The sequence below is a fragment of the Panthera leo genome, chromosome A3, assembly GCF_018350215.1.
Source record: "Panthera leo isolate Ple1 chromosome A3, P.leo_Ple1_pat1.1, whole genome shotgun sequence".
Classification (NCBI taxonomy): domain Eukaryota; kingdom Metazoa; phylum Chordata; class Mammalia; order Carnivora; family Felidae; genus Panthera; species Panthera leo.
In genome coordinates, this window is record NC_056681.1 from 73088351 (window position 1) to 73103807 (window position 15457).

The following is a 15457-nucleotide window of genomic DNA, read 5'->3' on the forward strand; positions in this document are numbered from 1 at the left end:
ATTAGAGCTTTGTTAGCACTTGTTCTAAATTAGCACCCTTGGTTACAAGTAGTTCACTCCTTAACATGCACCAGTGACTGCTGGGCATGCCTCGAGGGCTCAGTCCTACTGGGATTTCCCCTATGTGCAGAAAGGTTTTGGCTGGGTTCTTACATCCTGGGAATGATGTGCAGGTCTCTTTGTGACTGCTCTGCTGAGTCTTCCTGTTTTAGCCTTTCTTTCTAGCCTCATTAAGTTACTACATCTCAGGGCGCTTGGGTGGCTTGGTAGGTTAGGTGTCCAACTCTTGATTTTGGCTCAGGTCATGATGGTTCATGATATTGAGCCTCTCATTGGGCTGTGTGCTGACAGCAGGGAGCCTGCTTGGGATTTTCTGTCTCCCTCTCTTTGCCTCTTCCCCACTCACATGCACGCTCTCATCCACACTCACTTTCTCTCACTCTCTCTCTCTGTCTCTCTCTCAAAATAAATAAACGTTTAAAAAAAAGTACATCTAGGGGTGTCTGGGTGGCTCAGTTGGTTGATCATCTGACTCAATTTCGATTCAGGTCATGATCCCAGGTTTGTGGGATTGAGCCCTACATTGGGCTCTGAGCTAAGCATAGAGCTTGCTTAAGATTCTGTCTCACTGTACCCCCCTCTCCTCCCCTTTGCGCTCTCTTTCTCTCTAAAAATAAATAATAAAAAGTTAGTATAACCATAGATGCTGGGGGTGGGTGCAATCCCTCCCACATCAGCATGTACAGTTTCTGTGTAGTGACAGAATTTAGGGCAGGTTTGGGGGCTCCAAAACCCTGGTGTAGAAGTGCAAGCAAAGCATTGGTATGTAGTTTTCTTTGGCCGTGAGCTCTGTATCATTCAGCATCATTAAAATACGTACGTTTTAAGCCAGGATCTCTGAGAATGGAGTTTGTGTATGGACTAGCTTTGCATTTGAAAATCTACCTTCTATGCTTCTAGAAACTTAGCACCCAGAGGTCAGAATTAATACATTACTGGCTACTGGTATCGTCCAAAGTCTAGGGAATCCAAGTTGTCCCTGTCGTAGTCCCTTCCTTGTAGTGCCTTGGCTGGAGCAGGCAGGAGTTGTGAGATCTGCCTTGGTTGCCACTCCCATTAACCACTGCCTAGATGGGGAAATTTATTGCAGGGGCTCCCCTATCCCCAGTTGTAGATAGGGATATAAAGAACATCATAATTTTTGTAGCATTATTTTGATGTGTATTCCTGGAAAATGATTTAGAAGTTACTGCTTTTCTGTTTTATTCTCTCATACCATAACTCCTGTTTTCAGAAACTGATGTGTTTTTTTAAGAGGGCAGTAAAGCTAGACTCATGTGGCACCAGGGATAGCAAGTTCCGTTGCTTTGCTTTGAAAAGCTTGATTCAGTGATCAAAGCATTTTTCCTATCCTTTTCCAATCTGCACAGTGTTCTTTTCTGCAGAGAATGAGTATATTCTTAAATGACCTTTGTAAATGCCCACAAATAATAACTGCAGTTCTGATTCCAGAGTGCTGATGAAGGGTTGATGAACTAGCAAGTTCCATAGATCCATTTCATTGTGCTGTATCGCATGATGCTTTATCTGTAGGATGATGTTCAGCAAAGAGCAGATTTGTTTATAAGCCTCTGATTTTTATGTAGCTCTTTTTTTTTTTTTTAAATCTCTCTGGGTAGGTGGTTATGAATAGCGAAAATATGTGAATGTCCTTTGCACTTTGGATAAATGCCTTCTATTGTGTATAATCTGTGTGTATGTGGAACACGGGGAAAGTTTTACCATTTGGTTTCCTTTTAACCTCTTTCCCCCTTGGACCGAATGAATGACCATAGTATTTCAGGTTTTGCCTACTCAGGTAACTGGAAAATAGATAATTCTTTTAAAGTAGGAAGTTTACTGTCTCTGTTGTGTAACCAATCTGTGGTCCTAGCTTACAAAGGGATTTTTGAGATTTACTGGTTTTTCACCTCAATAAAGAATAACAACTAAGATCTCACTACCTTTTGCTTTCTACCTCCACTCCCTTCTGTACAGTGGGTGAATATGCTGAGAAAGTAGAGATGGTGACTGGGAGTTCACCCACCTTCAGATCCAAGGGTGCTCCTGTGACCTGTGTCAGCCTCCTTGACATTGTTTTTAAAGAACAGACTTGCTATTATTTAAACACATTTGCAGGGAAGCCTTTCCCAGCAGTAGCCCCGAGTGTGAGTGAATGGTCTTAGAAATGTTGATCCTGTAAGTGTTCTTTTGGTTTTCTATGCCTTGGAGATTGGCACAGAAATCTCTAAACCTTGAAGATTGGACCATGAGGGTGCAAATTTGTTTTGGCAGCGACTGGTGTAAGAAGTGGGCTTCTTATGGTCACACAGGAGAAGGGACATGGTCTCTGAAGACCTTTGCTTCTGATTCTGGCCTGATCCTACATTCCTTTGTGTATATTTCTCTTGGGCAAACAAAAAGCTCTTCCCGGGTTAGTGCTGTGTATGGGGTAGGAATTAGGACCTGGCATGGCCAACTACAGGCAGGCAGTAAGGAGCCGAGCAAATTGGGATGAAAGCCAGCAAGAGAAGTGTGTCCAGGGCCTCGCGTTGGGCTGCCTCCCACCCCAAGCCTCGTGAGAGAACTCCCTTCTTAGATCTGTCAGCAGCTGGCAGGCTTTGTGATGCTTTGCAGAGTTCAGATCCAAGTAGACATGTTGGGTCTCAAAATCAAATCCTGTGGAGTGTTCTCGGTCTGAATGGAAGGCTCTTTAGAGAAATAGAGGCTATAGAAAAAAAGGTGAAGGTGACTCAAACTTGAAGGAAACTTTAAGAGGGCATCATTGTTGCCTTGCTCCTACAGTGAGCAAGTTATTTATGCTTTTTGGCATTCCCATAGATACGCTGTGAAGGGAGGGGAGGGATCAAAGAGTGGGGTTTTGTGTTTGGTCTTTTTAATATGTAATAGAAAGAACTAAAAGGATAAAAAGGTTACCGAATAAAGTAAAAGACAGTTAATCACGATTAACATGGTATAGCTGGCACAAGTATTTGGAAGAAAAAGAAGTGACTTGGACTGGTTAGGGCAGAATTTTAAACACAAGCCTTTAGGGGAAAGGCTGGTTGTGCGTGCCAAACCCTTCGAAGGCTGGCTCAGAGAGCTTTTTGTACCTATGGATTTAACATTAGATACTTTGGAGCAAGGCTCAGGTACATCTCCCGTACAATGGAGATAACCTGTCATGACGGGTCAGAGTTGTAAATATTTGGTTGTCAGTTGACATGGAAACATGCAGTATGTGTAGTACAACATAACACAACTCTTTCCAGGCAGAAAAAAGGCTGATGTCTGTGATTACAATCTCTGACATTTTTCTGATTTTTGTTTTTCCTAGTTATCTCTTTGGATCAATGAAAAGATGCTTACTGCCCAGGACATGTCTTACGATGAAGCCAGAAATCTGCATAGTAAATGGTTAAAACATCAAGCATTTATGGCAGAACTTGCATCCAACAAAGAATGGCTTGACAAAATTGAGAAGGTGAGTTAAAATGTTGGATGAGACTCCCATTTGGGTGGTGTGGCCATGGCAAGAAAATGAACCAGGTGGGAAATGAGCTCTTCTCTTCAGCACATTCTCCTGCATTTTTAAGTCCCATCTGATCCCATACAGAAGTTACCCTGCCAGAAGCAGGGCCTCTCCCACTAAACCAAATGCCAGCTTTAACCTGCTAGAAGGGAGAACAGCAGAAACCCAACCAGTTGTGGTTCAAAATGCTTGATTTGTCTTTTAGTGAGTACTAGTTGTTCGATTTCTCACCTGCTGCAGATGATGGGCTGTGAACCTCCTGGGCAGAGTCCCACCTTCTTGATCACAGCATGTGTCCTGGACTGTGACAGAGACTGATGATTTACACAGAATTTAGAAATATTACGTATTTTCAGTTTCCTCGATTTTTCTTGTGTGACCAGGCACTATGGTAACTTAGTACGTATCATCTTGGCACAGGGAGATTCTCTGCAGCATAACTGAACATGAAGGTGAAGTTCCCCACCCTTCCTTCTTTTCCTCAGACTTTTTATATTGTTTCAGATTCTTAATGGTTAAAGTGATGTGTTACCATCTTCGGGAGCCAAGTGCAGTGGAAGTCATAAGTCATTAGCATTTTCCCGTTGCCCCTGTTGAAAGTATTTCATCATGCAACAGTCACTTCTTGCTGCACTCTTTGGAAAGCCGTGTAGTGTACATAGACTAGGCCCTTGTCCATTTTATTAAGCCATAACCTTATGTGAATGAATAGGTGAATCACAGATTAAATATCGTAGGGTTGTTTCTCACATTGCCCTTTGTTCTCTAGCAAACTGTATTTATTGATGTTTTCCAGGAAGGAATGCAGCTCATTTCAGAAAAGCCTGAGACGGAAGCTGTGGTGAAGGAAAAACTCACTGGTTTACATAACATGTGGGAAGTCCTCGAGTCCACCACCCAGACCAAGGCCCAGCGGCTCTTTGATGCAAACAAGGCTGAACTTTTCACCCAGAGCTGTGCAGATCTGGACAAATGGCTGCACGGCCTGGAGAGTCAGATTCAGTCTGATGACTATGGCAAAGACCTTACCAGCGTCAACATCCTGCTTAAAAAGCAACAGGCAAGTGGGCGAGGCAGCCACATACTCAGGCCTCTTTCTGTTTCATTGCCATCGTCCTTATAGCCCTAACTCACCACTGTGTTCTCAACCACCTGCCTTCTCTGTGAGGGGTTTTAACCCAGCGTAGTGTTTGTCTTGACAGCATCATGGGGCATTTCCAGAATCAGCTGGAAAGATACATATTAGTAGAAATACTGGGTGTCTGTGCATGGCAGTGCTTTTCTTTTTATTGTCATCATCTTAGTTGACGGATCACCATTTAAGTATCACCATTTAATAGTTGAGTAAATATGCATTTCATTCAGTTCTGAGGTTTACACAGGGAAATCCTTTTCACATACTTTGCTGTATAACATCTAGTGGGTATGTATCAGTTATCTGAGTTGGTCAGGGTACTTTTTGGGTCATAAATTTTATTTATGTACTTGTTTTTTGGACGTCATGGTAGAGCATTCTAAAGGCGAATGAATTTACTTCACACTGGCAAGAAACAGCTTCAGTGAGGTTGAGGAAAAGCAGGTTGGTGGCAGAAGCTTCCAGTGGCTTCCCTGGCTAGCTTTGGCTTGTGCAGCCGAGTCCCCAGCCCAACGGTTCTGCTTTGAACCAGTCAATGTGGAAGTATCTTTGCCGAGTGCTGAAGCCTGTTTCTTCAGAGTGATCCCCACCCTTCCCTTTGCTAACTGATGCAGTTATTTGGCTACACTATTATGCATTAAGGAGTTTTGCTACAGGTAGTTTTTACTCATGGCTGTTTACTTCCTTACCTAAGAAAGGAGCCCATTTGTTCCCAGAGGGGACCCCCCTGTTTCTCAACCGTTAGCGTATGGTATTCCCAGTGTGTCGTTCCCTGACTGAGACTCCTCTGCTTTCACTTTGGCTCATTCTCCTCATGTAGATAAGCAGTTAGTATGTTTTCACCTGCTGATCCAGTATTTAAGAAAAAGAATAATCAGCCTCCTGATTGAAGAAATTGAGAGATGATGATGACATTAGCTATTCCTTTTGCCTAAAAGAACTGGAACCTTAAGTTCCATTACCTTTTCCTGATGGTTAAATGGGTTTCCAGCATCGTTATGGCATCTGAACAAGCAGATGAAGACTGTCCTTTCCCCATAATTAATTCTTGTTTCTCTTGTCATTTGCCTTCTGAATTCCTGGATAAACTCGAGTGTTGTTCCTGAGTTTAAAAATCCTGGGAAGGGATTAATGATTGTTTCATAGATGTTAAGAATCCTTTCTTGGGCTCTCCATTATATAAATTAATAGTCAGTCTTCCATTTTGGCCAGTCCTCAAAACAAACATTTTATAGGACTGTGGACTGTGTGTGTTTTCCCTTGTCTCCGGTGTGACAGTTGGTCTGTTTTCTGTTCTCAGATGCTGGAGAACCAGATGGAGGTGCGGAAGAAGGAGATCGAGGAGCTCCAGAGCCAGGCCCAGGCCCTGAGTCAGGAGGGGAAGAGCACTGACGAGGTGGACAGCAAGCGCCTCACTGTGCAGACCAAGTTCATGGAACTGCTGGAGCCCTTGAATGAAAGAAAGCATAATCTGCTGGCCTCTAAAGAGATCCATCAGTTCAACAGGGATGTGGAGGATGAGATTGTAAGTAGACCATCACTATGCAAGGGGCTTTTCCATAAACTTCCTTACCTGTCCTGCCTTAATTAGGACATTCTTGCTTCTTTGTTAGACTCACTTTGGGCTGCATTGGTGAGTTGGGCTGTGAAAGCCCATGCTTTTATATATTCATACAAAATGCAACTCTACTGTTCTCTTTGACATTCTAAAGATGTTCTAGGCTTTTACTGCCCCTAGAATAGTAGTTTTAAAAATAAATTAAGGGTGAGGACTCGAGGGGATCCAGCAACGAGGATGAAGTAAGGTTTGAAAGACTAGCCCTCACCTTGTACTGGGCAAGAAGGGCAGGCTCCTCGGGCAGCCCTTCCCAGTGGGATCGAATACGCCTTCTCTCTCAAGCTGGCCTCCCTGCTAATCTTCTATTGCACTTTTGTTTGCATCAAGTATTTGTTCTTTTTGAGTGGTCCTGACCACCTAAATTTGTAATTTTTTCCAGTTGTGGGTTGGAGAGAGGATGCCTTTGGCAACTTCCACAGATCATGGCCACAACCTCCAGACTGTGCAGCTGTTAATAAAGAAAAATCAGGTAAGCATTTCTGCTTGGGCTAGCTCAGTCTGATAAATAATTGCTCCAAATTACAGAGCAGAGAATGTGTGAGAGCTTTGAAGGTTCACTATTTCCCCTTGGCCCTCATGAAACAGCCTGCCATTGCGTCTCAGCAAGCCTTTTTTGTGTGTTCCCCGTTCCCACAGACCCTCCAGAAAGAAATCCAGGGGCACCAGCCTCGCATTGATGACATCTTTGAGAGGAGCCAAAACATTGTCACCGACAGCAGCAGCCTCAACGCCGAAGCCATTCGACGGAGGCTCGCTGACCTCAAGGAGCTATGGGGTCTCCTCATTGAGGAGACCGAGAAGCGCCACAGGCGGCTTGAGGAGGCTCACAGGGCCCAGCAGTACTACTTCGATGCTGCTGAGGCTGAGGCGTGGATGAGCGAGCAAGAGCTGTACATGATGTCTGAGGAGAAGGCCAAGGTGAGCGACGTTTCCAGCTTTGCCCTAAGAGCCTCCAACTCAGACCCCGAGCTTGTTTTCTGCCGGTGGCTGTGTCTTTGTGAAACATTTCATTGTTGCCTTCAAGTGTCACAGGTGGGAGGGCACCACATGCATTAAGGTGGCTGGAATCTGGCTATTTCCCCTTGACACAGAATCTTCTTGTGTGAGTCCTGACATGTCCTTAAGACTGAGTTTCTCTTCTCGTTTTTTCCTTCTTCTTTTTTTTTTTTTTAATAGATATTTGCTAGAGTCCTTTTTCCTCTCTTTAATTAATAGAATTACCTAAACTTTACAAGATGCTTTTGAGACAATTTGAAAGTTTTTAGAGTTCCAAGATGCAGTCATCTACACAGGTGTTAGACTGTGAGGAGTCTCAGCCAGCCAGGATACACTTGGTTTCCTGGGCTTTACCCTGTACCTCAGAGGGGTCTCACTCATTCTGTATGATCCTCGTGTTCGTCTTTCACAGAGGCCTCCCACGTGCATACAGTCCAGTTCATATTGATGCTCCTTATGGTTTTGTTCTTTCTGATGATTCTTCCTTCCACCCATGATGCCGTCAGCTGGTCTTGCCTTAAGGTGGTGTCAGTCAGAGGGGGCGACTGTGGTTGTGACCCCATCTTTGCAGGATGAGCAGAGCGCCGTCTCCATGTTGAAGAAGCACCAGATTCTGGAACAAGCCGTGGAGGACTATGCAGAGACTGTGCATCAGCTCTCTAAGACCAGCCGGGCCCTGGTGGCTGACAGCCATCCGGAAAGGTGAGTACTGTTTTATCAAGAGACTGGCCTATTGGTTCCTCCCAGGGAGGGTCTCTTATTCTGTCCCAATGCCAAAGGAAATGGATGACAGCATTGAGTAACTGGTGATGTAGGTCTTTGGGAAGCATTTTTAAAATAGACCCAACAGGTCTGTGCTGAATGGGAAGGGTGAACTATTACATTAGGAAATTGTTCTTGTGGTTTAAATATCTCTTGTGAGCCTAGGCCCTCTTGAAAAATTATTGGTGCCATGAGGCAAAACTACAAATTGATTTGCATAGATACAAGTTATCAAAACCTACCCTTGGGTTGAAAGTCATCCAGTTTAGGAAAATGATGATGAGTTTGAGCAGGAGCAGTGAACAAGAATGCACAGATCTGTAAAATAATTGAGCTCCCACAAAGAGCAGGATGATACCGCTTCCTCACTCTTGCATGTCAAGTCCTTCAAGCACGTTGGGAATTACAGAAGATATGTGTGTGGTACTTGCCAATTTTATACCATGTTCACAGGTTGACTTCAGTGGCAGTTATCTTAGGCTTGCTATGTAACTGCCTTCGTAACTCAGGAAGAGAATCGGCTTTGTGTGGTAACTAAGGGAGGTTGAAGATGCAGTCAGTGGTGGCTGTGTTGGTGTAGGGGGTCCTTCATGTATTCATGATAGAAGTCCCAGGAAAGTGGCCTTCCTAGTCTCTAGGGACCGGCATCAAGAAGTCCTTGTCTCTTTGATTTCCTGTTACAAGACAGTCATTGGGGAGGGGGGGGGGGGGGGGAGGGGGGGGGGGGGGGGGGCGGGGGAGGGGGATGCAGTACTCCCAGGACCCACTTGACAGGAGTGGCAGGGGAGAGAATACACCCCAGAGAAGGTGGAGGTGTGTGCCAGACAGGGTTATCTTTTGTCCCTTAAGTAGCATGGTTCTTGAGAGGGGAAGATAGCTCCTGGATTTTTCATTAACTTGTACACGTCAAAGGAAATCCTGACTTAACAGAGCCAGCAGTGCAGAGTTAGGGTTTCTCCTCCTTGCCACCTCCCCCCATCATCACAGGATGGCCATCAGCCTTAATTACTGGTTTTTTTTTTTATGTGTTGGCTCTTCATTACTCGTCAAATTTCAGAGTTTTATTTTTTAGGCCAAATAGGTGAATCGGAAGTTTCCTTTGAGAAATTTTATGTAAGATGTTTTCTTGGCATTTTCCCTTCACTTGTTTTCTCCCTGAAGAAAATTTGACATTTAAAGTCCTTTACCTGTTGCCCCTCCCACCCCCGTTTCCAGTGAGCGCATCAGCATGCGGCAGTCCAAAGTGGACAAGCTGTACGCGGGTCTGAAAGACCTGGCCGAAGAGCGGAGGGGCAAGCTGGACGAGAGGCACAGGCTCTTCCAGCTCAACCGGGAGGTGGACGACCTGGAGCAGTGGATCGCTGAGAGGGAGGTGGTCGCAGGGTCGCATGAGTTGGGGCAGGACTACGAGCATGTCACGGCAAGTACCCTGGGCAGAGCAGGGGTGGCCATGCAGGGTGCACTGGGCAGGGGTGCTTGCTTGACTCCTTATCTGTGAGCACATTGGACACCCTGGACTCAGATCAGAGGTCACGGGGTTTAGTTCCAGCTCGGCTTTTTATTGCCAGGCAAACTCTGACTTAGCTTGTCTGACCTCTCCATGCCTTTCTCCAGTAGTGAAAGGAGATGGAGCCAGGGCCTTGCTCTGCAACAGAGGGCAAGAAGGAAGCCTGATTTGAGTTTTAGAGCTAAGACCTGTGACATCACGCGTATCGTTTCTTTCCAAAGGACATTTATGTGATCAAGAAATAAAATGTTCATAGTAGTCTTACCGATTTTCTTCGTGCTTATTCCTGTTTCAGATGTTACAAGAACGATTCCGGGAATTTGCCAGAGACACAGGGAACATTGGACAGGAGCGTGTGGACACAGTCAATCACATGGCAGATGAGCTCATCAACTCTGGTCATTCGGATGCCGCCACCATCGCCGAGTGGAAAGATGGGCTCAACGAAGCCTGGGCTGACCTCCTGGAGCTCATCGACACGAGAACACAGATTCTCGCCGCCTCTTATGAACTGCACAAGTTTTACCATGATGCCAAGGAGATCTTTGGGCGCATACAGGACAAACACAAGAAACTCCCCGAGGAGCTTGGGAGAGATCAGAACACAGTGGAGACCTTACAGAGAATGCACACCACGTTTGAGCATGACATCCAGGCTCTGGGCACTCAGGTGGGTTAGGGAGATGCCCATGGGTGGTGGGGAGCATCTTTGTGCATCACTGAGGATCTCTCTCCATTCCTTGGCTCCTCAAAACATGCGTCAAAGAATTGCCCAAATTAAACACACACACCTCTACACACACATTGTTATAGTGCTCCATTTAGGAGAATTCAGTCCATAAAATTCTCACTTTGACACATGTACAGACATCATTAAGTGAATATCCCCACAATTAAAATAAACCAGATGCACCTGCAAACATTTGCAAGTTCTAGACCTTCTCAGCAAGAATTAGTACTATGTTAGTGTATTCACCCAGAATAATTTCTAAAATAATATCTTATTATTTTCCATCCATCAGGGTCTGAGTTATATGTCTGGAAAGAGGGAAAACAAGAGTCTAATGCTTTAATATGCCTGGTCTCCCCACTGCCCCTGTCTGAAATGCCTAACACAAAGACTTTCTTTAAAAGATGTTTGACAAAGTGGTAACAGTATAGCAGTAAGAACTTATAGTATAATCATGCTTCAGTTCCCTCTCTAATCTCTGCACAGTGTCTTGTTCAGTCTTCTGACTTTCAGATGAAAAATAAATTGTATCTTTTTCTCCTAAACTTCATAGTTCTAAAAAAGAAGGCAGTTCTATTAAAGACACCAGCCTAGAGTAGATTAGGAGTTTTGTTCTTGTCTGTTAGGAGCACGTTGGTAATCCAGGGCATGGATCGGCTAACTTCTTCCATGCGCAGATGGTAAATATTTTCAGCTTTGTGGGATGCATGGTCCCTGTTGCAAATACTCAGCGTGGCTATTGTAGCATAGGCTGCTCTAGACAATACGAAAATGAAGGAGCATGACTGCGTACCAGTGAACCTTTATTTCTGAAAACACATGGTCAAGATTTGACTATGGGCTTGACCCCTATCCAGTGCCATTGTCCTTACCATTCTTTGGTCTGCTTTGGGGTTTTGTCTGGAGGAACCACCTTTACCACCATTGTCTTCTCACCTATTAGAAACAGATCACAGTTGGGGTTGTGCATGGGGCTCCATGTATATTAAGTGACTTTAGCTTTTCCACCAAGGAGATAGAACGTATTGAGGAAATATTTGAAAATAGGTACATGGAGTGGCCGAGGGTCTGTATGAAGCAGAATTTAGGAGGGTCTACCATGTACCTTAAGCATTTCCAATCTTTCCTTCAGAGCTGGAGGACTCCCCAGCTCTGTGACAACTTGTCAGCTTCACATTCAGAGGCTTTCATTGCACATGAGGTCCTGGAGCACCACGTGAATGAATGAGGATCCATAACAATGCAGTCTCACCTGTGTTTGGAGTAAGGCCCCGTAGAGGGGCAGATGCCAGTTTGAACCGGGCCTGCTGCTCTGTATCACTGCAAGTTTAATTTACCTCTCTAGGCTTCCGTTCCCTAATGCTTTGAGGATTGAGATGTTGTTTGCAAAAGATACGTCCCTGTGAGAGCTCTGTAAGTGTTCTCTGGGAGAACCTCTGAGATCCCTAGAGGCAGAGCTAGAACACATCTTACCAACAGGAGGTCTTTCCTCTGTACCTGTAAAAATCACTTAGTTTTAGAACTTCAGCAGACCCCAGAGATGATGGAGTTGCTCTCTTATTTTCTTCATTAAATCCCTTCACCTTGGGGCGCCTGGGTGGCTCAGTCGGTTAAGCGTCCGACTTCGGCTCAGGTCATGATCTCACGGTCCGTGGGTTCGAGCCCCACGTTGGGCTCTGTGCTGACAGCTCAGAGCCTGGAGCCTGTTTCAGATTCTGTGTCTCCTTCTCTCTGTGACCCTCCCCCGTTCATGCTCTGTCTCTCTCTGTCTCAAAAATAAATAAACGTTAAAAAAAAATTTAGAAAAAATAAATAAATCCCTTCACCTTGTGAAACTCAGACTGATGAGGGTGCCCATCTCATCTTGAGGGTGGACAGGAGTTCACTCCCTTGAGTCTTGAGAGTCTCCACCTCACGATACCTGCTGGATGAGGCCATTTGCATTTCTAATAGTATGCATGCCCCTTCTGCAAATGTCCACCTAATCCAGTTTACTGTAACAGAATCAGAATAGAGGGAAGGCACTTGGTGCAGGCTCCCAGAAGCCATTGGTGTTTCTTTCCTGGCCCTTTAACCCTCACACCGGCCCACTCCATTCTGCACTGGAGCCTTCGGACATTTGCATGCAGTGGTGGTCTTCAGTGACTTCTTAAAGCAGTGGTTCATTTGTGTGGGAATTTTCACTTTTGCTATCCCTCCTCTACCTTGTTTTTTGTTCGCTTGGTTGGTTTTGGATTGTTTTGTTTTAAAACAACCAGAGGCACAGGAAAAGATTTTGGGTTTTTGTTTGGGCTTTTTTAACTGTAGGGAAAGGTTTGGTTAGTCATATAGGAAATTAGCTTTTCAATAATTTCTTAGGAACTTGCTCATTGTAATTTGAATTATACCTGAGCCATAATTGTAGATTTGCAGAAGTCAGGATATGAAAATCAGATCATCATGGAAAACAAACTTCACTGAATCTTTTGTAGAAATTTGTTTTCCTTAACCTCCCACCACCTAAAGTCCTTTTGTGTGGTCCGGGTCAGTATCTTCCCCCCTGAAAGCCCCAGTGTTGTCCATCCCTGCTCCTTTTCTCCCCACATACATCCCCAGGTGATACTTATCGGCATACTCCCCCAACAGACCTCTAAAGGCTCCTGCAGTCCTGGATGACAGTTGTCTGCGAACTTTGATTACATAGCCTCAGTAAATAAAGATTGAATGTCTATTCCCCCATATGTATGTATTTTTAATTAGATGTTTTATGCAGTACAGCACTACTAATGTGTAAGAGAAAAATCTACTTTCTCTTGTAAAGGCCTGTCTTCATTCCATTCCCTCCTCAAAAGAAGGTGAAAGCTGATCCTTGTTCTCCCCTTTATCACATAGAAAGTAGATATTAGGTGCACTGTCTGCACTTTGCTTTTTTGATAGAGCCATCATTCTGGAACACTTTTCATGTGTATGTAGGGCCTTTACTCATTCTTTTTCATGACTCTGGAAGAGCCTTATTAATGCAACCGGATTCTCACTGATGAACATTTATTTTCAGTCTTAGGGTTTTGCAGACACTACTACAATGAATGATGTATATTTCATTTCCTAAATGTGCATAACTCTATCCAGGATAAATTCCCCAAAGTGGACTCATATATCAGAAGGTACCTATGTTTGTAATTTTAATACATACTGCCCATGCCTTCTGCAGGAGCTGTAGACCATTGTCCTGTCATTCGTGAATCAGCTCACTGGCAGAGACATCATCAGACTTGAATTTTTGCCAACTAATAGATGACAAATTCTAGTATCGCCATGGAACATCTTTTCCTAATACCCATTTACATTTCTTGTTCTGCAAAGTTTTTATTGAAATATGGCTGGTGAAAATTTCACCTTCTTAGACATCATCAGTCAGCTTTTTTTTTTTTTTTAATTAATTAATTTTGAGAGGGAGAGAGTGTGAGCAGGATAGGGGCAAAGAGAAAGGGAGAGATAGAATCCCAAGCAGGCTCCACTCTGTCAGTACAGAGCCCAGTGTGGCTTGATCTCACAAACTGTGAGATCATGGCCTGAGCCAAAATCAAGAATCAGATTCTTAGCCCGCTGAGCCACTCAGGTGCCCCTGCATCAGTCAATTTTTTGAGCTATGTTAGATTCTGTATTTTTGTTTTTCAAGTTGAACTGTCACATGTGAGCACTCTTACAGATAATTCATACGTTGTTTTCATGAGCAACATCACATAATAATGGAAAACTTGTTTTCAAAGTGAATTCTTCATGGCAGTTCCTGTTTCATGATAAAAGTACCATCTGTACGCTGCAGAAACAGATTACATGCTAATTTTTTTTTTTACTATATTTGAGTATGTACCTTGTGCTTTCTGTACTGTCTTTACATCCCAGCCTACCTCCAGTAGACCTAACCAAGGTGTCCTGCCCAGAGACAGTCCTGTAGTATTTCACTGTCTCACCGTTTACACTGAACTCAATAATCTAGTTCAGTACATTTATAGTGAACTTGATTTTTCCAATGTGGGTGAAATTGTGAGCCTGTTGGGATGCAGGGGCCCTGTTTTGACTTGGTGGTCCCATTAGTGGGCAGGCAGAACAGCATGTGGTGTGCATGAAGGGAGCGGTGGGGCAATGGAGAGAAGGCCCACCTGTCTGATCTGGCTCATTCCCCACTGTGGCTTTGCAGGTCAGGCAGCTGCAGGAGGATGCGGCCCGTCTACAGGCAGCCTACGCGGGTGACAAGGCTGATGACATCCAGAAGCGGGAGAATGAGGTCCTGGAAGCCTGGAAGGCCCTGCTGGATGCCTGTGAGGGCCGCAGGGTGCGGCTGGTGGACACGGGGGACAAGTTCCGCTTCTTCAGCATGGTACGAGACCTCATGCTGTGGATGGAAGATGTCATCCGGCAGATTGAAGCCCAGGAGAAGCCAAGGTAACCTTCGTGGCCTCCTGGGTGGGAGGAGATCTGGCTTCCTGACCCCAGGTGATTTCGAGAGAGATCTTCTCGGGAGAACCAGGGACCTCTGTGGATAGCTTCAAGGCCAGAACAGGATTGGTGGCAGTTTGGGACAGCTTCCATTGCTTTAGCTGTCTCTAGCACACAGTTGCCAGGGAAACAGGGCACAGTATTTTCAAGCCCTCTATATGTCCCCATCCCCATGCTCCACACTCACTTCTGCCTTCCTGCTCTCTCTGGGCCTCATGCTTCAAGCAGCCATATGCCTTGGGCATGACTAGCTCTACTTCATCATTGGAATGAGATGGCTTTTTTTTGAGTTCTTTTTCTGTATCTGTTAGATTAAAAACCACTCTATCCCTTTTCATACATGTTACAAAAGATGTCTCTTATTCCTTACCATCGCTTAAATGGCATCTTGAGATGATTATTTAATATTTGTTTGGGATCTTCTCTTTGGCCATGTTTGATGCAAAGCAGTGAAGAGAAGCTAATAGATGAACAGGCAGGTACATACACAACTCCAGTTGACCCCTGCCAGCCCCACCCCCCAGTGTAATAGAGAAGAAATATTCTTATTACTGTATATATATATATAAAAGCAGCTGTATTTCCCAGATCAGGACTTTAGGTTTTGATCCATGAGAAGTTCTCACAGCTCTACAGTTGTTGATTTCTAAGCTGGTTCC

At 44.6% G+C, this 15457-nt stretch overlaps 1 protein-coding gene across 3 annotated transcripts in view; it reads left to right on the forward strand.

Moving 5' to 3' along the window:
* The window catches only part of SPTBN1 (spectrin beta, non-erythrocytic 1), a 198457-nt gene that overhangs the window by 163028 nt on the left and 19972 nt on the right, over positions 1-15457 (forward strand). For all 3 annotated transcript variants that reach the window (XM_042932280.1, XM_042932282.1, XM_042932281.1), the window contains 9 exons: positions 3377-3523; positions 4368-4631; positions 6007-6231; positions 6704-6793; positions 6961-7242; positions 7892-8022; positions 9298-9502; positions 9885-10259; positions 14500-14744. In XM_042932280.1, coding sequence (XP_042788214.1) covers positions 3377-3523; positions 4368-4631; positions 6007-6231; positions 6704-6793; positions 6961-7242; positions 7892-8022; positions 9298-9502; positions 9885-10259; positions 14500-14744 — 1964 coding nt within the window. The remainder of the gene's footprint in view (positions 1-3376; positions 3524-4367; positions 4632-6006; positions 6232-6703; positions 6794-6960; positions 7243-7891; positions 8023-9297; positions 9503-9884; positions 10260-14499; positions 14745-15457) is intronic.